Raw genomic sequence first — 25,548 nt, forward strand, 5'->3', positions numbered from 1 at the left:
TAGCGTGTCTCTAGCATGGGAGAAATGCTTGGAGAGAGAAATGAAATGAAATGAAATGATATATTAACGTCTTCAAAAGGCCAAAATGACCTATGAGACCAAAAAGGTTACAACAATTGGTGGATCTGATACAATGTCTGTGTAAGGAAAGCTAAAAACAACTAAACAACTAACTGAAACTGAAACAACTATGAGGAAAAGTACGGTACTAGGAGCTCCTAATGGATAACATCTGGGAGGAAAACTCCAGCAACAAAGGTAAGCATCATACACATCACTATCCAAAGATGTCTCTCATCAGTCGATGGCGGATATCCTCAATGTCCGCCATGGTGAGTACTCTGACTGGACGTCTCCCATGCCGTGCTAGTATGGTCCTGATCCTCTCTTGTAGTCTCTGCCGGTGTCGAGATGGGCCTCTCATCTTGGGGCGCCTGGACCACCCCAGCTCTATGGCCCGATCAATCAGTTTACCTCTGGTGCGGCTATACTCTGGGGCTAGCTGCAATGCTTGCTGGCCTGACTGCTCAATCTCTGGTCGAAAGAAGTCTGTAATCTGCCTCTGTAGGTGTCTCTCCCTCTCTGATCCCCTCCCTCTCAGGAGACCCTCTCTATGTCTACACAGCTCCAGCAAGTACAATCCGAGGCATCTATGATCCTGGTATCTCATGACTCTAGAAAGTGGTCCGAAGCCCTCTCTGAATAGGCAGTAAAAACGGCCTCGTATCTCATAATATACTGGACAGTGACATATGTAATGTAACTCTGTCTCTGGCTCCATCTGGCACAGCTGACAAATCCTGGCCTCAGCTGGTACTCCTCTGAATCTGCCAGTCTCAATCTCTAGCTGGTGTGAGGATGTGCGCATCTGACCAATAGCACACCGTACCCCATGAGAAAGATGAGTATCCATGTAGCTTGGTCTAATCACAAACCCATCCTCCATGAGCTGGAGAAGATGATCTCTATAGAAAGCCATCTTCGTACCAAGCTCGTGTGTCGGCTGTATCCATGTCCTCCTAGTGTCCAGCTGAGTCAAGTCCTGCCTGATGAGTCTGGTAATCTCTGCCCGTGTGAGAGAGAGGGAGGGTGCATCCAGGGAGTACTGAAATGGAGGTAGCCTGTCCATACTAAAGCCATGCAGTTGGAACCAAGCTATCATCTGTGCATACCAACATGATCCGTCTCCCTGTGATGCCAAGTGTCGTGAAGACTCCAAGGCTAAGCGAGCATATCTGTCTCTAGGGAGAGCCCAAGTGCTATGTATAAAGGAGACTGATCGAGTGAGTGCCTCTACTACCAATGGGGGGGCAGCCATCTCTGCACGGATAATATCATGTGGTACGGAGGCCTTGGCCCTAATCATTTGGAAAATCATAGAAACCAAGGACCTCTCCATACGTCTCCATCCATCAGTGCTACCAGCTCGACTGCGGTGATCCACTGAGGGTCCTTATATCTCCACTCCATACAGCATGGCTGAAGTGACCAAAGTGTCAAAGAGCCACAGCTTTGTTCGAGGTTCCTGAAACTGAACCTGCGAACACATCCTCTCATACGGCATAAGCTCTGGTCAATCTGGTCTCCGCTGCTCTCCTCAAGGAAAATAGTGGGCCACTAAAAACCACACCAAGGTAAGTATATGCATCTGTATACTCCACTGTCTCCTGACCATATGTAAAGGTGGGTATTGACCTCCTAACCCACTGTGCTGTGGTGTTAAATACCATCACCTTGGTTTTACCAAGGTTAACAGACAATCCACTGTCCTCTGCAAACATGTGCAATGCATCCAAATGACGCTGCATCCCCTCTGGAGAATCTGAGATCAGCACAATATCATCAGCATACAATAACAGTGGAATCCATGTCCCTGCTAGCTGTGCTCCTCTGTCACCCTCCCGCTCTACATAGTCCGAAACCTCATCCACATACATCCCAAATAAGGTGGGAGAAAGGGGGCAGCCCTGTTTCACCCCAATAGTGGAGTGAACCATCTCAGATATACTTTGAGTACCTGCCCCACAACTGTCCTGTATAAAGCCATGATTCCCCAAATCAGCTCTGTGGGCACTCCCATCTCCTGTAGTCTGCGCATCAGTCTGGCTCTCGGTACTGTGTCAAAAGCTTTGCGGAAATCCACAAAGCAACAATAAATCCTCCTGCCCTCCTCAATAATAGCTCTGAGTGTCAAGATATGGTCGAGTGGAGAAACCTCTCCTGAACCCTGCCTGCCCTGATGCACGTATGTCCTCTCTCTCTGCCCATCTACTCAACTCCTGCTCAAGAATAGATGCATATAATCTAGCCAATGTGTGACCAATCATGATGGTACGATAATTCCCAAGAAGCATGGGATCCCCTGACTTGAAGATAGGCACAATCGTGGACATATTCCAAGTCTCGGGAAAACCCTCACACATGGCTCGGTTAAACATCATAGCAATAAGCTCTGCAAGCATATCTCTGGCATGAATAAAGTGCTCTGCTACCAAACCATCATGATCATATGCTCTCCCAGTCCTCATCCTGTCAATAGCTTTGCTTACCATCTCAGCAGTAAAGAAAGCACATGTCTCTAGGCATGGCTCCGATGGGTCTAGCAGGGGCGGCTGTCCTGGTGCTGTGTACAGGGATGATGCATACTCACCCCAAATCTCTGTGGAGTTAATGGCTGGTGATGGTGAATGCTCATGGAATAGTCTCCATGCCTCGCCTGAGTCCTAACTCATAAATAACTGGTACAAATCCCTCTCTAACTGAGCAAGATAAGCCCTCTTCTTCCGTCGCACTAGGTGCCGGAAGGTAATCCGTGACTGTCTGTGAGTGGTAACACCCATGAGCACCTTCTCTGTAATCTGATCCTCATCTCTCTACACTCCTCATCATACCAACTGTTCTGAGACATGTTCCCAGATCGTCTCCGTGTAGGCTGACTATGAGAGAGAGAGAGAGAGAGAGAGAGAGAGAGAGAGAGAGAGAGAGAGAGAGAAGAAAGAAAGAAAGTTGTATTAACGTCTACAAAATGCCAGAATTCCTTTAAGACCAAAAGGTTACATCATCTCATGTGGCACTGATGGCTTACTTCTAATTATGCGTGAGATCATCATCACTAGTGGCCTCTCCATCGGCTTCCACCCATCATATACATCCTCTGTGTCTATCTGAGCTGGCTCCTCCCTCCGTCTCCTCCTGTGGTATAAACTAGGACCCCAAGTGGGAGCTCCATATAGTAGTGTAGGTGTGACTAGTGTGTCAAATAGCCAGAGCTTTGTCCTCGGCTCGTGAAACTATATCTATGAGCACTTCCTCTCAAGTGTGCCCAAGGCTGCATAGCCACGCATCAATCTGGTTTCAACTGCCATCCGCATAGAGAAACACGGTCCGATAAAAGTGATCCCAAGGTATACATAAGAGGTCACATGCTCCACTAGCTCCCCACTATATGTAAACTGTTGTGCAGATCTACGTATCCACTGCGAGGAGGTGTTAAAGATCATAACCTTGGTCTTCCCAAGGTTTACAGTGAGGTCCCGATCCTCGCAAAAGGCCTATAATGCATCCAAGTGTCTCTGCAGCCCCTCTGGTGAGTCAGAAATGAGGACAATGTCATCTGCATACAACAGAATGGGCATCAAAACTCCTACCAAAAGTGCTCCTGGACCTTGGTGTCTTTCTATGTAGTACACCTCATCAATGTAGAGCCCAAATAGAGTGGGAGATGAGGGACAGCCCTGTTTCACCGCAATAGTGCTATGTATGTCCTCTGATTCCCCCCTTGGGGCCCGCACTCTGCCAATGACAGACTCAGAGTATGAGCACCACCCAAAGCATTTTATCTCGAGAACTCTAGGGCAAGCCGGGAGTATCTATCTAGTGGAAGCTCTCATAATCTGTGCTAGTATATCACTATGTGGAAAAGAGGCAGCCCCCATCTCCGCTCACACAATCTCATGTGGGGCTGAAGGATTACTCTTGATCATGTATGAGATCATCATCACTAGTGGCCTCTCCATCGGTTTCCACCCATCATATACCTCTCTTGTATCTGTCACAGTTGACTTCCTTCTCCGTCTCCTCTTGTGGTATAAACTGGGACCCCAAATGGGAGCTCCATACAATAATGCAGGTGTGACTAATGTGTCAAACAGCCAAAGTTCGTTCTCGGCTTCTAAAATTGTATCTGTGAGCAATATATATACCTTCATAAGGTCAGAAAAATCTGAACTTACAAATTGAGAGATTTGAGAAAGAAATAATAGTGAAGAAGGACAAAGACAAAACCAAAGCATTTGAAAGATAAAAGCCACTAAAGAGAGGAAATCAAAAGATAATATCAAACGAAGTCTTTTAATTGAGACATTAACCAAAAAAACAAAACAAAACAAAAAAAAAACAAAAAAACAAACAAACAAACAAACAAACAAAACAAAACAAAAAAAACAAAAAACCAAAAAAAAAATAAACAAATCAAAACAGAAAACAAAATAGCAAAACACAGAACTGTAAACTCTAGACCTAAAGCACTAAGAGCCAAAACCACACATTAAGCTAAACTTTAAAAGACTTCGACTCAAAAGTGCAACCATTAACTCCAATGTATGTCCGAGCATGAAGTGTAGGTTCATTAACTCTATCATGCATAGCGTGGACAATAAGCTATGACATCCATACTCAAGTCATCAGTGCCCAAGAGTAGGTGCAGGTTTGTATAAGGTTAGTCCAAAAGAACATGCTTTATAAAACCAACGAACTAAGTTTCTATCACTCTCCGGAGGTGATGGGCAATGCCTTTCAAGTGAGCCCAGTGTTGCAAACCCTTGCATCAATTTGGTTTCGGCTACCTTCCGCATAGAGAACTCAGGCCCGGCAAAAGTGATCCCAAGACATACATAAGAGACTACAAACTTCACGAGCAACTGTGACCGCTCCCTACAAGAGGCCAGAGATCGGAAGACAATATACACCTATTTAGAACACTTAATTTATCTGTTATTAAACAATGGAAACAACATCAGCAACACAAATACTGGAAATACTGAAAATACAAATGACACCAGCACTGGGGCAGGAAAGGGCCACTCCCCCCCCCCCCCCCCCAATACTTTTTGTATTTCTTGGAGTATTTATATTTGTACAAGTGTCACGGGCCTGACAAGCCAAATTTCTCCACAAAGGAGTGAAAACAACCAAATAAAACAGGTTCAAGTCGATGAAGAGATGTTGGTCGGAGTAGCCCCAAATCACAGGCTCATTCCCACCTTCACTGGGTGGACACTTGCATTTCACTGATCTTCCAAGACCGTGCACCAACAAGTACGCCCGTACTAACGCACGCCATGGGGTACACCGCGGAGGGAACGTGGCCTGGTTCTCCCCAATGAGCTTTGCTCCCAAATTCCATGGTGAGTCTAACCTTCACTGGCTCTCAGAAGCTCTGAGAGCGCGGTTAACAACACCACACATGGAAATATACTAGCCACACCAGGAAGAATTTCCTGAACATGGTCAGCATATACATGCCATGCTCCTGTACTACACAACTTAAAGCATTTTCTGAATTTAAATTAGCAAATTTCAGATTTATACAAATGAGAAAAAAATATGAGAGCACCTAGTACAGTGAGCACAGGCACGGCAGAGTCGAGGGCAATGGAGGAGGTGGGGGAACAGGAACGAGGCGGGGAAGCGAGGCGGGGGATTAGAGGTGGGGGCAAAGGAACGAGGGCTTAACTCCAATTCTCTCGCAAGACCTAATACTTGAGGACAATAATTTAATAAGTTAGGGGGATATCACCAAAGCATCAAAATACAGGTTGCTAATATGCAAAATGCAACACGTGTGTCCCAAAAAAAAGATTTGAAAAAAAAGTATCGTGGCACTGACACGTGGCTGAAAGTAGCACAAGGTCACCTTAGAGGCTTGGAATGATGCGACTAGCTTTTGGAAAGCAAAAGATTAAAAGCTTTTCAAAAACTAAAAAGAGAAGAGCTTTTATTATTAAAAAGATGTTTTTTGGACTATAAATGAGTTTTAAAGCGCTTTTCTCAAGTGCTTTTGGGCAAGAACTATAAATTCAGCTATTCTCTCATTGTTGAGACATGTTGTCACCAATTGGCCGACCATTTGGTCCATCTCCAAATTTGTGTCTTGTTCACTTGAGGCCAGGCCGGTGTCTCATGTGAAGAGGCCAATATTTTTGCTTAACATGGACGGGAGCCAGACTTGTGCCACCTGTGTGTTAGCAGGATGGTGTCGTATGGACAGGAGCCAGACTGGTGCCACCCGTGGACTGTGTTCTATCCATGGGATTATTACGCCATGGAAGAGCCAGTATTTGTGCCGTGTCTTACCTATGAGACTGTCACTCCATAGGGAGGCTCGTGCTTGGAACTGTGTTTTACTTATGGGACTGTCACTCCATAGGAAGACCAGGATTTATGTTTTATGTTGTGCCATTTTTGTGCCCGACAGATATTTTGTACTTGTTCCATGAACAGAAGATATGTCCATGATACTATTTGCACATGCACTCGTGTACTTGTTCCATGAACGGGAGATATGTCCATGATACTATTTGCACATGCACTCATGTTCTGCATGTTTGAAACTGTTTTCGCATGACTTGTATTCTTGTGTTTGCCTGCTTGACGTGCCACTTACTGAGCGGGGACGCCTACCAGTGAGTCGTGAAGTTTGCTCTGTCTTCTGACGAGTTTTGTTGCGTGTGAACAGGTGGTAAGTGTATTGCACTTGTTGGTTTAATAGTTTTAATTCTAACCTTTCATTTTATAAGGTTATAAGTTCACATTCATTTAAAAGTGGGCACCCATTATGGGCACCCACATATAGGCCAAGGTGGGGAGCCACACTTAACCCTTTATGTGTGTGGGGGTGGGTGCATGGCCACCTACCCACACCACACTTTGGAGCTGGCCGCTCCCATGCAAGCTTGGGGAGCCGGCCAGCTGTGGTCGTGTAACTCCCCTCCAACACCTACAAAGAGGCGACCACCCTTCTGCTCACCCTCATCAAGAACAGATTCCCAATTCCGCGTATTGATGACATTTTGGATAAGCTTGATGATTCAGCTTGTTTCAGCCGACTTGATTTGAAGAGTGGTTATCACCAAATACGAGTGGTGCCACAAGATGTCCATAAAACTGCATTCAGGACAGCCTTTGGATTATATGAATTTTTGGTAATGCCTTTTGGTCTCACCAATGCTCCTACCACATTTAACCGTATGATGGATAGGATATTCCGACCCCATTGCAAATTTACAGGAGTATTCTTTGATGATATCTTGGTTTTCTCCAAGAATGAACAAGAACATAGAACTCATTTGGTCACGGTGTTCGAAGAGTTGCGGAAGCAAACTTTTCATTAATGCCAAGAAAAGTGAGTTCTTCCTTTCAGAGATACATTATTTGGGTCACATTGTATCCAAAGATGGCGTGACAATGGATCCTGCAAAGATAGAGACCATTCGGAATTGGCCAAAATTGCATAACGTACATCAAGTACGTAGTTTTCTGGGATTATGTTCATATTATAGGCGTTTCATAAGGCATTTTGCTATGATAGCCACCCCTCTACATGATCTCACAAAGAAGAAAACCACTTTCAAATGGACTTCAAAAGAACAGGATGCTTTCTTGCAGCTCAAGCATGCTATCATATGTGGACCTGTATTGATTGTTCCTGACTTGTAAAGTTCATTCGTAGTAGAATGTGATGCTTGTGGCGATTGTATAGGAGCTGTCCTAAATCAAGAAGGGCATGCAGTTGCATATGAGAGCTTGAGATACTTTCTATCTCAAACAAAGCTTTCGGAGAAGCAGATGAGAATGGCAAACTTTCTTTCCATGTTTCATTTTCAGATTGTGCATACTCCGGGAAAGAAAAATGTGGTGGCAGATGCAGTATCCAGGAGGCCTTATGTGGCTGCAGTCTCAGTGGCCTCTCATGGGGACTTATCTGCTATGCGAGATTTGTATCATTTGGATGCTGATTTTTGCCATATATGGACTGATTTGATGGCTGGTCACTCACATGCCTCTTATGTTATTAACGAGGGTTATCTTATGAAGGATAATTGCCTATGTGTGGTGAAGGATTTGCGTCCAAAGGTTATGGAGGAATCTCACGCTCCACCTTATGCTGGTCATAGAGGTATCATGCCCATGGGCTACACGCATGATTGAGAGATATTTCTTTTGGCCAAGCATGCATAAAGACATTGAGGCTTATGTACGTGCATGTATTACTTGCCAAAAGGTGAAATTTGACAGGCAAAAATCTCTAGGTTTGCTTCAGCCATTGCCTATTCTCTCGCAACCTTGGGAAAGTATTCCTATGGATTTTATTATGGACTTGCCTAGATCCCAACATGGGAATGATGCTATTTGGACCATTGTGGACAGGTTTAGGAAGCAAGCTCATTTCTTGCCCGTCAAGAAAACCATTAAAGTTGATCATATGGTAAAGCTTTTTCTTGCTAACATTTTCAAACATCATGGTATGCCTAAATCCATTGTTGGGGATAGAGATCCCAGGACTACAAGCCTCTTTTGGAGGACTTTATTTGATAATATGGGCACTAAACTTGAGTTTTCATCAGCTTATCATCCCCAAACGGATGCCCAAAGTGAAGCTGCAAATTCAGCCGTCTTGGATTTGTTGAAGTGTTATGTGGCAGATCAAAAGACTGCATGGGAGAAGTATCTTCCACTTGTTGAGTTTGCCTACAACAATACGATCCATGCCTCCACGGAAAAGGCCCCGTTTGAGATTATTTATGGCAGAGTGGTTTTGCCACCCATCCTTCGTACAAAGGATGAGATTTTTGCAGCTGATGAATATGTTCGTGACTTGGATGTAGCCTTTGCTCAGGTGCGGACAGCCATTGCAAGGTCACAAGATAAGCATAAAATGGCTGCTCACAAGCATAGAAGGGACATGCAAGTCAAAGAAGGTGATTGGGTTTTGCTGAAATTTGAGAAGGCTAGGCTTCGGAAGAGGCCAGGACGAGAAGGATCATATCCTAAGCTTTCTCCTCGCTATTATGGACCCTTCAAGGTGATTCAAAAGATCAATGAAGTGTCATACAAGCTTGCTTTACCTAGTCATTGGAAGATTCACAACGCATTTCATGTGAGTCTTTTTCGGAAATATGTGGGTCCAGATCCTGACGAGCCTGTCACAGAAGATCCGCCAGAGATTGATGAGCTTGAGGAGATCCTCCAGCAAGAACAGATTGTCTTTCACAAGGAGCGAAAGCTACCTGCAAGAAAGCTTTCCAGGAGATACCTTGTGAAGTTCAAAAATTATTTGCCTATTGATGCAAAGTGGGTAAATGAGGATTATTTTATTGACTACCCACAGTTGTTGCAGGCATATCTTGAGGCTTTTCAGTTGAGGACAACTCTTTAGAAGCCCGGTGGGATGTCACCAATTGGCCGACCATTTGGTCCATCTCCAGATTTGTGTCTTGTTCACTTGAGGCCAGTAGCTATCTCTACACTTAGAACATTATGGACAGCCATACAATGAATGTTGGAGATGCTAATACAAGTGGCAGGGACAATGAAATGCATGCCTCCAATGCTTTACAGGATGAGCAAACTCATGTGGTGCACAATAGGGAACATGAATATGTGGGACAGCCGTCTCGTGGCAAAGAGAAGATGCAAGAAGAAGAGTCCATAGTCTTGAGAGCTGAACTTACTCGTATGCAGGCTCTTCTCCATGCACAACAAGAAGAATTGAATCTCTATCGCCGTGAGGATCCATTGGTACATTATCGTTTGAAGGCCAAGAAAGCTGAATTTTATATGGATCATGCAATGGCAATGATTGCTCAAGAGTTGCACATGCAACCGAGGGATGCAGCACGTGCATACTTGGCTCGTACCGAGGATGCCTATGCAGAAAAGGCAACCATCCCACATGTCTTGGAATCCCCACAAGTGCCCGAACAAGAAGTTATGTCTAAGAGGATGAATCTCCATGCTATGGGAGAGGAACAATCAGTGACTTCACGCCATGCAGGAATATCTCATGTAGCCCGTGAAGGATACAATGTTTATGGCAGTGGTCAAAATGTATGTCAAATGCCATTGCCGGCTGAAAATGTACATGCACAACACATGCAACATGGGCTGCAATTTTCTGTTGGTGCAGGTATTCCGCGTATCTCTCATGCCACTCATGCCTTCGAGTGTGCTCGTGAGGGTGAAGCTATGGCTGAAAATGTATCAATGCATGTTGAGGGGCCAGCCATGCCTCATGCTTACAGGGCACATGTATCTATGCCTTATGCATCACCTTTTGGTCCAAAAATGATGCCAATTACAGGGACTGTCCCAATGGACAAACATGGGGGAAAACATGTTGAGATGCACACACATGCATCAAAGTCTCGTGACTTCAAAGCCGGAGACAAATCTGTGAAGTTTGACACATATCATGGAGAATATGATGCATCAAAGGCACTTGCTTTTATTGCCCAGTTTGATACTGCATTCAGTGATGAGGATTTCACTCAGAAATCCATGATCCGGCATGTAAGCATGTTCATGAAAGGCACTGCTGCCCATTGGTGGCTCACGGAGAAGCTCTCACCGAATCCTGTTAGATCATGGGAAGAGTTCAAGGAGAGGTTCTATGCTCAATTCTTGCCTCCCAATGCATTGAATGAGATAACAATGAAGTGGGAAGACACCTGTAAATTTCCTGTATCCACGGAATATGCGATCCATCATTCTATTGAATGTAGCCGGGGCATTTGTAAGACCAAAAGGCATAACAAGATACTCATAAAGCCCAAATGTTGTCCTGAAAGCAGTTTTGTGTACATCCTAAGGCACTACACGCACTTGATGATATCCACTCTTGAGATCAATTCGGCTAAAGCATGCCGATCCATCCAACTTGTCAAGGATGTCGTCTATGCGTGGAATCGGAAACCGATTCTTGATGGTAAGCTTATTCAAAGCTCTATAATCCACACACATACGAAAGGATCTATCCTTCTTTTGAACCAAGAGGACGGGTGAACAATATGGAGAAGAGCTTGGCTGAACCAACTTCCGGTCGTAAACAGGTGGTAACTCATTTGGTAACTCATCAGCAAAACAATCATTGTGCTCTTGCAAAAATTTCAGCCTATCATTACAAAGAGTGTTTACATGTACATTAGTTTTCTCAATAGGATCTCGTACAAAAATCAAGTACGCAAAAATACTCTTTCATTACTTTCTTAATTTGTACATGAGATACAAGGGGAATGGTATCACCCTCTTCACCAGCATCAATTACATGTTCTCGGCCTTTATGTATGAAGGTGATCCTGTTAGTCTTGTAAGCCTTGCACGGATCAATACGTGTATGCCAAGGCTTTTCAAGCAATACATCACAGCCATTCAAAGGCGCCACAAGAAAATCCTCATGATCCACATAGCCTTGAATGTGTATGCGCAACTTGCCAAAAATAGGCATGACCTGCACTTCTCTACCAACAAAGGCAGCCCCTGCTTCAATTTGAGGACCCATGTCCTCCACTTCAATACCCAAAGCAGCTGCCATCTCAGTGGATATGAAATTTTCCGATGCACAATCATCAAACATGAACAAAGCAGGTTGATCTTTGAGCTGTCCCCAAGCTTTACATACAACCCTATCTTTGCTATCATGTGAAGTGTTGCCCTGCACATCCGGAACCATATGTACATTAGGCTTCGGTACATTAGCATTTTCAGCTTTGTTCTTCTTATTTGGGCATGCTCTTGCCATGTGCTCAGTGCTGCCACAAGTAAAGCATTTGCCTTCACGCATATATTGCTCCTTCTTCTCAGCACTAAGACCAAAGTTTGCCGTCTTATAAGGGCGCTTGTTAGCAAACTTATTTTCAGCTTTTGGACCTGATTTGACTTGGTTTTGGTCCCTTTTAGGTGGCTGTCCATCATTTTGCAGGTTTTGGACAGCCCTCTCTTTGCCTTGAAATGAGGGTTTAGCCTTATTGGATCAACTCAATTTGAGTTCCAATTGCTCGGTGTGGCAGTGGCGGCTGCGATTAATTGGTGTAAGTATGACCAGGATACATTTGTAATCCCGCTTTGTACACGGGTTGCAATCCCGATTGAAACCTTCTCTTCCTTTCCGCCTCGGTGACATGCATAAATGGAGACACCTCCAAAAGCACTTTCCAAAACTTTTGTACATATGCATTTACCGATTCCCCCTCATTTTGAAGAAGAGCATAAAGCTCATTTGGCTATTGTTTTTGAAGAGCTCCATAAGCATAAACTCTTCATAAATGCAAAGAAGAGTGAGTTCTTCTTGTCAGAGATACATTATCTTGGGCATATTGTGTCCAAAGATGGAGTGCGGATGGATCCTGCAAAGATTGATGCAATTCGGAATTGGCCCGAATTGAGTTCAGTGCATGAGATCCGTAGTTTTCTTGGATTATGCTCTTACTACCGCAGGTTCATTCGGCACTTTGCATGGATTGCTTCTCCTTTGCATGATTTGACAAAGAAGAAGGCCGTGTTCAAATGGACTAATGTAGAGAGAGATGCATTCCTCGCATTGAAAGATGCAACTACTCATGGTCCAGTGTTGATCGTTCCGGATTTGCAAAAGCCCTTTTGTGTGGAATGTGATGCATCTGGAAATTGCATAGGGACTGTCCTTAATCAAGAGGGACATGCCGTGGATTATGAGAGTCGTAGATTGCATGATGCAGAGCTATCTCTTGGCATTTATGAGAAAGAGCTCTTGGCTGTAATTCATGCACTTACTATATGGAAACATTACCTTCTTGGGGCTGATTTCACTGTGAAGACAGATCACCAGAGTTTGAGATATTTTCTTACTCAAACTAAATTGTCAGAGAAGCATATGAGGATGGCCAATTTCCTCTCTATGTTTCATTTTCAGATCTTGCACACCCCGGGAAAGAAGAATGTAGTGGCCGATGCATTGTCACGAAAGCCGTATGTAGCAGCTATCTCGGTTGCCTCTCATGGGGACTTGTCTACCATGCGTGATTTGTATCATACGGATGCTGATTTTGCCACTATTTGGGCTGATTTGATGGCTGGTCATGCACATGCCTCATATGTGATCAAAGAGGGTTATCTCATGAAAGATAATTGCCTATGTGTGGTGTCTGACATGAGGCAAAAGGTTTTGGATGAGTGCCATGCTCCTCCATATGCTGGTCATAGAGGCATAATGCCTACTACGCACATGATGAAGAAGGACATAGAGACACATGTATGTGCATGTATCACCTGTCAAAAGGTCAAATTTGATAGGCAAAAGGCACCAGGTTTGCTTCAGCCATTGCCTATTCCCACGCAGCCATGGGAAAGTATTACAATGGATTTCATTATGGACTTGCCACGTACCCAACAGGGTAATGATGCAATTTGGACAATTGTGGACAGGTTTAGCAAGCAAGCTCATTTCTTGCCGGTCAAAAAGACCATCAAAGCTGAGCATATGGTTAAAATATATCTTGCACAAGTGTTCAAACATCATGGAATGCCGAAGTCCATTGTGGGGGATAGAGATCCCAGGACTACAAGTCTCTTTTGGCGGGCCTTATTTGATAATATGGGTACCAAATTGGACTTCTCATCAGCTTATCACCCTCAAACAGATGGGCAAAGTGAGGCTGCAAATTCAGCCGTGTTGGATCTCTTGAAATGTTATGCGGCGGATCAGAAGTCTTCTTGGGAGAAGTACTTACCGCTTGTGGAATTTGCATACAACAACACGGTGCATGCATCTACGGGAAAGGCCCCGTTTGAGATTGTTTATCGTAAGGTGGTTTTGCCACCCATCCTTCGCACAAAGGATGAGATATTTGCAGCTGATGAGTATGTAAGAGACTTGGATATTGCTTTTGCTCAGGTGCGGACAGCCATTGCAAGGTCACAAGACAAGCATAAAAAGGCTGCCGACAAGCATAGAAGGCAATTGGATGTTAAAGAGAATGATTGGGTATTGCTGAAATTTGAGAAAGCAAGACTTGCAAAGAGCCCTGGCAAAGAGGGTGCATATCCTAAGCTTGCAACTAGGTACTATGGACCTTTTCAAGTGATCGAGAAGATCAATGAAGTGGCTTTCAGATTGGCATTACCTAGTCATTGGCACATACACAATGCTTTTCATGTGAGTCTCCTTCGCAAGTATGTAGGGCCGGAGCCCAGTGAAATGGTCATTGAGGATCCACCAGAAGTGGATGAGCTTGAGGAGATCTTGCAGCCAGAGCAGATTGTGTATCACAAGGAACGCAAGCTTGCTGCAGGCAAAGTTGTGAGGCGTTACCTTGTGAAGTTTAAGAACTATCTTCCCATTGATGCTAAATGGGTAGATAAAGAGTTCTTCAAAGATTGCCCGCATGTGCTTCAGACATATTTGGATGCATTTCAGTTGCGGACAACTGTTTAGAAGCGGGGGAGAATGTCACCATTTGGCCACCCAAATGGTTCACTCTTGCTTTCACACTATGTACATATTGGATTGGTGTCCATGGCTTATGGAATATGCCTATGCAGGTAATTGACACGTGTCATGCTGTATAGTTGGATATGATATTCCGCTGGGACTTGATGTTATCATGCCCGGAATATTTGGAGGACTTGGCTTTCCGCTGGGACTTGTGCCTTTGTGTACATGCCCGGAAACGCCTGGAGGACTTGGCTTTCCGCTGGGACTTGTGTCTTTGTGTACATGCCCGGAAACGCCTGGAGGATTGGCTTTCCACTAGGTCTGGTATCGCATATACTTGCCTGGAAACGCCTGGTCTTATATGGTTTCATGAACGGGAATTGCTCATGCCAATGCTGCATTGCATAGCATCTTTATGTGCTTGCCTGCAAATGAAATTGCATGCTGTTTTCATGCCTGCATGACCTATGTGTAGTTCCGGGCTAGGGGACGCCCGCCCGTGAACCGTGCGTGTGAAACTATCTGCTGACATGGTTGTGTGGCATGTGAACAGGTGGTAAGTATTACCCAATCTAGGCTCAAATAGCCCTTAGGACTTAGCCAATATTTATAAGTGAGTGCGTTCCCATTTCATTAAAGTTTGGGCGCCCAAAAGTCACTTATAAATTATGACCGCTTCCAAGTTCACACTCACTGAAGTCCCGAGGCGGACAAGACTCAATGTCCAGGACCTGATCCTCCCTTTTTACTCATAAATGGGCATCTCCCCATGTCCCTTCACCTGATTGGACCCCAATTCACTTACTTATTAAGAGAAATTCGTGTTTTCTCTTCATGAGGATTTTTGGAGGCTGAAAACTCTGTTTTTCCACCATTTCTCTCCATTTCCAAGCTCTCCATAGCCATACCCAACTTGCTAGGGTATTTTCCAAGCTTCCAAGAGTGTTTCCAAGTGCTAATCACTCTCCTACTCACTCCCAATGACTGAAATTCAACAAAACAGCTCTCATTTTTGCTGTAATTTCTGGTCTTTTTGCTGAAAACCCTAATTTCAGCCTTCCTTTCTCAAGTTGAACCATAGGGGAAGCTTTCCCAAGGTTCCCTTCATCCTCTTGAAGACTTTTGTCGCGAAGGATTGCGGCAAATCGAAGATATCAACACTTCTAAACCTTCCAACGCGAAGGCTTCCGCTTGCAACAACTTCTATGAAGACTGGTAAGCTAATTGGACAATGTGTTGTCATTACTTACTCACTAGAAGGGCAGGACTCCTTGTTTAGCCGCCCTGTGTAGTATTTCTCTTGTCCTATGTGCTCTTGAAGATGTTGCTACCTTGCTTGGTAGAACATAGAGCCAATGGTAGAGAATATGGGCACTGAAGTCGGGCCGGGCATCAAGGCAGCTCCTTGGTGATCTACATCGACATACCATTGTTTTCTAAATGCTGAATTTCATATGCATTGGCATGGAGGATTTGGCAATGGATGCCCGTGAAGCTATGTATTGAATTTCTCCAATAGTAATACAATTTACTCAAGGGAGGGGTCGGCCGTTCCGGCTCATTGTGTGCCTCTTGTCAATTCAGCAATTTACTTCTTGTATTTGAGCAAGTGTCCTTCAAATCTTAGTGTATTTAAGTGTATTGATTAGCATTGTGTTCAACCAAGTTACACGGGAGCTCTCTAGCTCTAAGACCTTGTACTCAAGACTCCTCCAAGGAGTTTTATCTAATACAACTCGGGGGGGGGGGGGGTGTTGGGGGTCGGCCCAAGGCTATTTCAACCCCTAGTGTGGTGTCTTCTCTCTCTCTCTCTCTTTTGTTTATTTTCAGATTTTCTCAAGGTTTTACGCGTGAAATTGTTGTTTTCTTGAAGATAAGCGAAGTACCCGTACCACAGCCCTTACAAAGGCCTGTTTCACCACATTTGGGATAAGGTGAATAAGATCCCCCCGCGCGCGCGCAGAGAGCAAAAAAAAGAGCACCTCAGCTACCCTTTCTTCTCCAACTTCATCCGACTGGGAAGGATGATTCAGCTTCATGTAATGGGAAAACTCTCCTAGTCTCTTGTGGAAGAAAAGTTTTCTTGAAATGGCATGTATGTTAGCTTGCAGGGCACACACTCTTCTATCACCCCATCACTACGGCCCACTATAATATTTGAGGCATGAAATCTGAGGGAAGAGATCGGGCACTTTAAATTTGAATCACTTCAATAGTAACGAATAAAACATTAGAAAACATAACACAAACACAAAACAAGCATCAGTAAAGACACATGTCAAACAAAACTTCTTGGTCTCTCCATGTAAGTCGATTTCTCCTTTGCTTTCTTACAGCATAAACATGAGAGAGCAAGATCAGTTGCTGAATTGGATCTGCCTAATGAAAGTGAATATATGCATATAGGTGCCTAGTTCCATGAATGCTTCAAGAGCTGATCAGAAGATATTGCATAAACTACCTTTAAGAAGGCGACGTAGAAACCTTGGAAGAATGTTATGAAGCCTGTGCCTTGCCTTACTAGCAATCCTTCCATGCCTTTCCTGCCCTTACACCTGGACCGTGCAACAGTCTTTGCACCTTCAAAGGTAGCTGCCCCAACCCCACCTGCATCGACTTGAAGGGTCTGCTGCTGCAACATTTCATCCACTGCTCTACCTTCTAAAAGATCAGTAGATGCTGATCTTATGTTTGCAGCCATGTGATTTATAAGTGTAACAGTGTGTGTGACCCGTTTCCATCTACTGCGAGCATCTGTCTTCTGTACTACTGAAGATGTTCCCTTTTCATGAGCATCTGTCTTCTGTACTACTGAAGATGTTCCCTTTTCATGAACTGCACCATTCCCTGCATTTGTATCAACAATTGTTGTGCATTCTACTGATATTGCCTCTTCAATATTTTTGCTACAACTTTCCAAACCAAACTCTCCAGAAGAAGCACTCAGTGGTGAGTCCATTTCTGAGGAGTACATGTGTAATGGAAACGAAACAACTTTCTCATTTGAAGACTGCAAGCCAACATGTGCAGGACATTCAGGCAAGATGACCTTTGTAAGAGATTCCTCGATACATGAATGTGAACGAAAGGTTTTAAAGTCTCTATGAAGTGCTTTATCAACTTCTTTCACATCATCAATCAACCAACTAGCCTCATTCACTTTATTCATATTTAACCCCGCAGTGCCCTTGAGAAAGGCTCTGGAAGTGGTCCAATATTTGAATCTGCTTTTCCAGTCTGCTCTGCATCTGTTTCATATAGTGCTGTCTTTGTTCTGTTGTAGTCTTGCGTAAGTGGATGTACATTCCTATATGTATGCTCTGTAACAGCCTCTTTACACCATTGCAAATTTTTTCATCCCCCGCCTCCTCCCCGTAAATGACTGCATGGAAAATACTGTGCTCAACACAATGTAGCGGCCACAATGCATGTATGGATATGGGATTAACTTTTCATAGGGCCGTAAGAGGTGAATCCTCGAGCGATGAGAGGAAACTGGTAATCATAACGTGATAAACAAAACGTGCTGAGCAGTGAGGATTTGATTACTTGTAGATTGAGCAGAAAAAAGAAGGATTAAGCAGTTCCTAAGACAAGAGCTTACCGTTAGAAATCAGCCATGTTGCGACCACGAGATTAGAGTAGAAAGCCAGACCATAAACAAGCTTCCTTCTTCGTCGTCGTCGTCTTCTTCTTCTGCTTGTTGGTTGTGGCGAGCAGTAAGTGCGCATCGCGTGAGAGAGTGCCGGCTGTCCAACTCCAGCATGTGCCCCGCGCGGTTTACCAAACCAAAGTTCATTTGCATGTGGCATCAACCCTCGGTGGTCTTGGAAAATGGTGACAACATTTCCATATAAGGTGCATTTCAGCTCGGACACACCATGTGACCTCTCCCTCTTGGGTCCATATATTAAATCTGCAAGTTAGAGGCTGTTCATGTGCAACCCAATGGAGCTTTAAACTACATCATTGGACTTATGTTTTCGTGGCGATTATTTTTTATGCCAGAATGTTTTCGATAACATAGTGTTGATCAATTTGCATAATTTGAAAATGGTGTAGATTTAATAGTTTAGGATGGTGATGTGCCAAAAGAAGAGCAACCAGAATACGAATCCACCTAATCAATATTCGACAACCCATCCAAATTGCCCTTTTACTTGAGCATGTAGATACCAAAAAGTGGTTTTTACTGCATTAAGAGGGGACTCCATTGCCATCATTTTTATTTTATTTTTGTTGTTGGGCAAGGGAGGGGGGCTCTTTTGGCACTTTTATCCTAGTTGGCCTCCAATTCTTTGAGTTCACACATTTTTCTACTGTTGGATAATTGGTTGTGCTATGTTTGACAATTCTCTCCTAGTTTTTGAGTTTTACATTAATAATTCAACGCGAGTGATAGGATCATGATTGGCATGCTTGCATGTGTGTATGTAAATAAAAGAGAGAGAGAGAGAGAGAGAGAGAGAGAGAGAGAGAGAGAGATGAGTGAAGAGAGGAAGCTTCTATTGTTTGAAGAAAGAATTGCAACACATTTTTAGTTTTCCTTCTAGCTTTACTTTTGAACTTGAGTTACAAAACTCATGGACAATTCGACTTCCATGGTAGAGGTAAGCTAGACAAAAGAAATGGTTTAAGCTTTTTTACTTTTCTTTTAACTTTACTTTTGCATTTGAGCTACAAAACTCATGGGCCATTGGTGTAGAAATAACCAAATTTCAAAAATAAAATCTTAATCATTTGATCATACTAACAAACCCAATAAGGTTGACCAAAAAACTATCGCAATGTTTATATTTGCAAGCATTACCAAAAATAAAGATGTAGCAAAGCAAATGAGAAGATAGTATGCACATTTTACAATCGCTTACCTAGTTTTGTAGAATGCAAATATTCAACCATTTTTTGTTGTTGTTTTGATTCTTTTTAGAGGTAATTTCTTGGTTTTTTAGACTTTATAGCCGTTTTCTAGTCTTATATATAGTTTCCACCCAATTATGGGATGGAACAACCAAACCAAGGGTTACACTAGTGGCCACCCCCATTGCCATTAAAACCATGCATGAGTAGCCTCATAATTGGTTAATAGACATGGAAGATTAGCTCATCCATTAGGTGGCAAAGAGAAAGAACTAGAAAACACATGCTACATGGAGCAACGAATCCTAGACTAGAAACCTGGAGCAGCACAACAGATGATGTGTGGAGCAGCATAGCAGATGATGCGTCCAAGCACACAACAAATAAAAACTAAGCTATGGCTTGAGATCTAGGGAGGGGGAGCGATGGAAGCTTGACCCCTCCCCAGCAAGATCACCAGAAAACAACACTATATGTAGCTAATTTGAATGCCCAAACTAAAGAAATTAAACAAACTAAATGGATTGTATTGATTGCCTTCAAGAGTAGGAAAAACCCTTTTTATACAAAAAGCCAAACACACCATCCCTCTACATGAAGGTGCGAAATAATCCAAATAGAGACCCTATCACATAAACCCTAAGTATGGTCAAATGGTCAAGAAGACATAGACAAGCTCATTGATATAGGATTTGTGTATGAGATTGTGCACACCAAGTGGGTGTCACTAAGAGAGATCGTTCCTAAAAAGAATGGAAAGCTTAGGGTGTGCCTTAACCTCAAAAAGTTAATGTCGCCACAATTTGCCTTGCCCTACACAGACCATATATTGGAAAGAGTCACTAAAGGAGAAGCTTACACTCTAGCTATAACCAAGTAACCATTCTTAAATGGCTTCTTTGGCTATAACCAAGTGACGATTGACCTAGTCGGGCGACCAATACAAGATGGCATTCAAAGAAGCCATTCTTAAATGGCTTCTTTGGTTATAACCAAGTGACAATTGACTGAGCTGGCTGTGACCAATACAAGATAGCATTCGTTATATAATGGGGAATCTATGCATATTGCATCATGCCATTCAGTTTGACCAATGCCCTTGCCACTTTTCAATACTTGATGAATACAACCTTCAAGAATCTCATTTAGAAGATCTTGGAGATATTCATTGTTGCCTTACACTCCAAGATCTTGGAGATATTCATTGTTGCCTTGCACTCCAAGTGAAAAGTGACGAGATCAACCTAGCCAACTAATACAAGATGACATTTGCTATAGAACGGGGAACCTACACATATTGTGTCATGCCATTTGGCTTAACCAATATCCCTGCCACTTTCCAATACTTGATAAGTACAGCCTTTGAGGATCTCCTTCAGAAGATCCTAGAGATATTCATTTTTTACCAATGCTCCAAGTGGAAAGTTCATCTTGCTCATCTTTGGCTAGTCTTCAAGAGGTACAGACTCTATCGCATTTTGTTTTACCCATGTAAATGTCAATTCTGGGTTAAACATGGTGTTATCCTTGGACACATCATCTGTAAGAATGACATCTCCACCACTGATAAAAACAAGATCCATGTGATCTTAGAGTTGCCACTACATGTCAAATTACAAGTGGGTGCAAAGATTCATGGGGCACGTAGAGTATTACAAAAGATTTATCTTCATGTATGCCATATATGACAAATCAATGTATAAGTTGTCTTTATGTATTCTGATTGGTATCCCTCTTCATCTTGCACAGGTAAGGTACCTGTTTCTAGCCCACTTAGCAAGGCTTGAGAGGGATGATGGTTGCGATAGGGAAATGGGTGGTGCATAGCCTATCATAGGCTACTAAGTTCGAGGTGGAAGGCATGTCCTATCCAGGGTATGTTCGGAGATGGTCATAGGGATCCATAAATTGGTCAATTTTTACGTTACCCTTTGCTAGGGTTACACCTGGGGTTTCTGTGTTGGTAGCCAAGGGTTGCGATTGCCATCTCTTCTTGGTTATTTTTGTTGTGAACCTTAGGGACCCAAATTATTATGTTACCTTCATAATACCCTTGGGCCACAAGGAGCATGTCAGGCACCTAGCATCTTTGGGTAGTGCATTTTTGTTAGGGTTGTCTTATTTGATGGGTTGGCTTTGATTGTTCCGCTTAGGGTAGCCAGAGTTGTTTTTGTCTAGCATAGTTCCCTTGGGCTTCCAACAACTTCCTTTTGATGAACCATGTTTTTGGTCTAGGGTTGGGGTTGGGTGTTTTGCTACATGGTCTAGTTGATGGCATGGCTTTGACTAGTATATGTTGGACCTTCCTCTTGGGCACCCATATTTTCCTTTGTCTAGTACCCACCACTTGTTGCCCTTATACTAGAAACATTAGTGTTGTTGGGGGCTGATGGGTGGCATCGACAGTCCTAATTTTGCAAGGTTAGAAATGTAAGCAGTACTGGTGTTCCTTGGGTGAGTTTTTGGAGAGGCCACTTATGGATACTCGATGGTTTAGGTTGATCTTGCTTAGACGAGGCTTTTATTGGAGCTTGGTTACTTACCCCTACGATCAAGTATAGAATAGGCCTCTTTTTAAGTAGCATGGCTGGAGTATGGAGATGAGGAGCCCATTTCTTGTCAAACTTCAACATCAAAAAACCATTCTCCCATCAAAGAAGTGCTCCAACCCATCCAAAGGTACCCCATACTCCAATTTGTATCCAATTTTTATAGTCTTTTGGCTATGGAAGTGAGGCAAACTCCAAGCTCTCACATTCCTTGTCCCAACATTTAAAGACAAGTTTGGCACAAGTTTAGCTCAGTGGTGTTATTGGTGGTTATGGAGTCCAACATTTTATGACAAGTTTGGTACATGTTTAGCTCAGTGGTGTTATTGATGGTTATGGAGTCTTCAGCAAAAGGTCCACCACTTATAGGGAAATCTGCACTTGGGAGGAAAGAAAGGCGCTGAGTCCAGCTATGTCTCTAGGTGTTTGTTTATCACTTACATAGCTTTCGGGGTTGGTAATGGTATGAAATGTGTATAGGCCCCTTTAAGTGTGGTACTCTTCGGTCATCACCCAAGAGTTTATGAGGCCATGGCCTCATAGCTTTTGTCCTCATCCCCTAATACATGTTCTGAGTTTTCTTGGGTTGTGGAACGGATTAGTTCTTTACCTGGCATTCCCTTGAGCAAGGTGAAATTGGTCTCTGCACTGGCATCCTCTCTAGTCATGGGGGCTACAGGAGGTTCAACGTCCATTTGCCCTTGGCATGCCCTTACTAGTTCTTGGGCTACTTCTAGCCTGCTTTTTTCCTCAATAGGATTGGGATATTTTGCTAGCTTCTTAAGCAAGTTGCTAGGGTCTATGACTAGTTCTTTTGAGTCTTTGGCGGCCTGAGGATTCAATTATTCCTCTGAAGAGGATGAGGAGATGTTGGAAACTCATCCCTCACCTAATCTCTCCTCTTGAACTGTCACTTGGTCTTCCCCTTGTCTTATCTTCTGGGACCTTCGTCTTTTGGTCTTAGGGGTAGCTCTAGCATGTTTCAAAACTTTTTTGGTTGATAGGACTCGGGCTATTTTTTGTGCCCTTTCAGTATGGGACTCCGAAACTTGTTCGGCTTTGTGAGCGATGGGATGGATCTTCTCTTATTATGCATTCTAGTCAGGACGTTGAGAGGAAACATTTGTGAGATGCTTAGCAAATTAAGGCTTATACTTGGTTTGTGCTCTTGTGCTGGACATGGAATGGATGCTCTTAATGGGAAATCCTTGTACATGTGGTCAATACCACAACTCTTGATGGGACACTCTACCACCAGGTGAGATCCCTTGCAATGATAGCACTATAGTGGCATACTGGATCCTAAGGCATTGATGTCCCTTTCCCTATTTTATTGCATTGGCTATATATAAAGGGTAGACACTATCACCTTTTTAAACATAGTGACTTAGGATTTGACTTGGGGAACTTTGGGCCTCTACCAGTGGTTCTAGGTAGTTAGCATCACATGCTATTCCTTCTTCCTTCCTCTCTCAGGTATTTTTGTTAAGGCTAATTGGTTCATGGGGGTCACTTTGGGAATAGGTGGTTGTTGTGGCAATACTAGAGATAGCAGGGGTAATTCTGGAACTATTAGGACTCCCCTTTGAGGCACATACTACCCTGGGTGAGGTGCAAAAGTTGTTGTCAAAGTCTATGAAACTTCTACAACATGGCTCAAAGTTTTTATGCTTTTTTAAGTACAAGGCGTTATGCAAGGTTGAATCAAGGATTCCTTCTAAGAATCTCCTAGTTTCTTGTTTATCAGAGAATGTGTCATTGTTAGAGCATTGAGAGTGAAGGTATCTCACTTTGTTGATGTAGTCTCTGATTGATTCTTTCTCTTTTTATTTAACATGGTAAAGTTGATTAATTAGGTTCCATCGGGTTCTCTGGTGGGAGTACCCAATTCTGAAAGCAATCTTCAGGGTGTCAAAGTCATCCTTGTCTTCTCTTGCTATAGTCTCTAATTGATTCTTTCTTTACTATTTGACATGGTAAAGTTGATCAATTAGGTTCCATCGAGTTCTTTGGTGGGAGTACCCAATTGTGAAAGCAGTCTTCAGGGTGTCAAATTCAACCTTGTTTCTAGTTTTAGTGATTGAAACCACTAACCCCGCTTTCCTTCCATGGTAAGGCTAAAGGCACTTACCTTTACAAGATCCTTAGGCTGACCACAAGTGTTGTGCACATCTAATCAAACACCTCTAAGTGCATAATGGGGTCTCTAGTCCCATTGAACTTGGGGCATTAGTTTTGCAATTTGCATAGGTTTAATAGTATTTTGGTGCCTAGGGTTTGGTCTAGCTGCTATTGCAACAACCGGTGGTGGTCTTGCTCCTAGCCCCATCACTACCCCACTCCCTATTTGGGTTGCTATCCTTAAGATATCTTCAATGGCGGTTAGAGTAGTGGGTGTTTGTGAAGGTGGAGGTTTAGGTAGTGATTGGGGGTGATAGTACGTGTATGAGTAGGTTGGTGAAGGCACAATATATGCTGGGTGTTGCTCTTGTCCTTGCTGAGGTAAGACGTGCAAGGCCAGTTCATACTGTGGTGTGTATGCTCTCCTCCTAGAGTCAGGTTTAGTCTGGAGCTCCTTGCTCCATGCCGCAAGATTCCCATAGTCATGTATTCGGCAACATGGATTGATTCTTTAGCCTTAGTGGCCTGAGTGGTTGCTATGGCCTCTATGGTCATGTACTTCATTGTAAAATCCTTAGTGGGTTTTGATCCATGGCTCTTCCATGGACTTAGTAGTTGCGGGATCCAGTTGTTCTTTTGTCAAGGCTTGTGGAATGTTTTCAAAGGAATTGTGAGTGGGTTGCTATGGCCTCTATGGTCATGTACTTCATTGGTCAAATCTTTAGTGGGGTTCTATCCATGGTTCTTCCATGGACTTATAGTGGCGGGTTCCATTCATTCTTTTGTCAAGGCTTGTGGGAACTTTTTAAAAGCATTATGAATGAGTGAAGTTTTGGCTTTATCTGTTGAAGTAGAGGTGAAAGAGGAGAAGTGTGAAGTGGAGTTGGGAGTTTGTGTGAGGAGTTTGAGAAGTTAATTAAAGGGAAGTGTAGTAGTTCAAAGGCAAAGCTTTTTTCTTTTTGCTCACGAGGACGTTCACACAAGCTAAGAGGAGGAGGAATGTTAGTCTCCTATTTTGCACTTTTTTATGAGTGATTTCTAGAAACTTGGCTATTAGAAATATTTAATTGATGAGCTTTCATTGTAAAATCATATGTAAATTGGCATGGAAAATATAGTGGGTTACGATTTTAGAAAGCCATGTCCAAAATGTGTTTGTGTTTGACTTTTAAAAGGTTGTGAAGCAATCTTTCCATATAATGCCTTGAATGGACTCATCTTTATGCTATGATAATAATAAGAATTGTGGAAATTCCACCACGTATATAAATAATTCATCCATCCACGGGATTCATGACTACAATATGATAGAAGAATATCCTCAATCACTTAATTTACTCTTTCTGTCTGGTTGTCAATTTTCGGGTGATAGGTTGTACTAAGATCCAAGGATATAGATTCAAAGAATGCTTTCCAGAATTTCAAAGTAAACTTAGTATCACAATCACTCAGGATTATTTGAGGTAATCCATGTAATCTAAAGATCTCCTTGAGAAAAAAATTTGCAACATTAAAATTTGTGTACCTTAGTTAGCCTATCCACTACCACCA

At 43.1% G+C, this 25,548-nt stretch overlaps 1 protein-coding gene across 1 annotated transcript in view; it reads right to left on the minus strand.

Annotated features, from left to right (window-relative positions):
* The window catches only part of LOC147640455 (uncharacterized), an 84,791-nt gene extending 66,444 nt beyond the window's left edge, over window positions 1-18,347 (minus strand). Inside the window, exons 1-2 of the mRNA XM_086780816.1 lie at window positions 18,072-18,347; window positions 16,929-17,962 (exon numbers count right to left, since the gene is read on the minus strand). Coding sequence (XP_086636942.1) covers window positions 16,929-17,636 — 708 coding nt within the window. The 5' untranslated portion in view covers window positions 17,637-17,962; window positions 18,072-18,347. The remainder of the gene's footprint in view (window positions 1-16,928; window positions 17,963-18,071) is intronic.
* Window positions 18,348-25,548: the final 7,201 nt, after the last annotated feature.

The sequence above is a fragment of the Cibotium barometz genome, chromosome 3, assembly GCF_041138505.1.
Source record: "Cibotium barometz isolate CiBa-2024 chromosome 3, ASM4113850v1, whole genome shotgun sequence".
Lineage (NCBI taxonomy): Eukaryota > Viridiplantae > Streptophyta > Polypodiopsida > Cyatheales > Cibotiaceae > Cibotium > Cibotium barometz.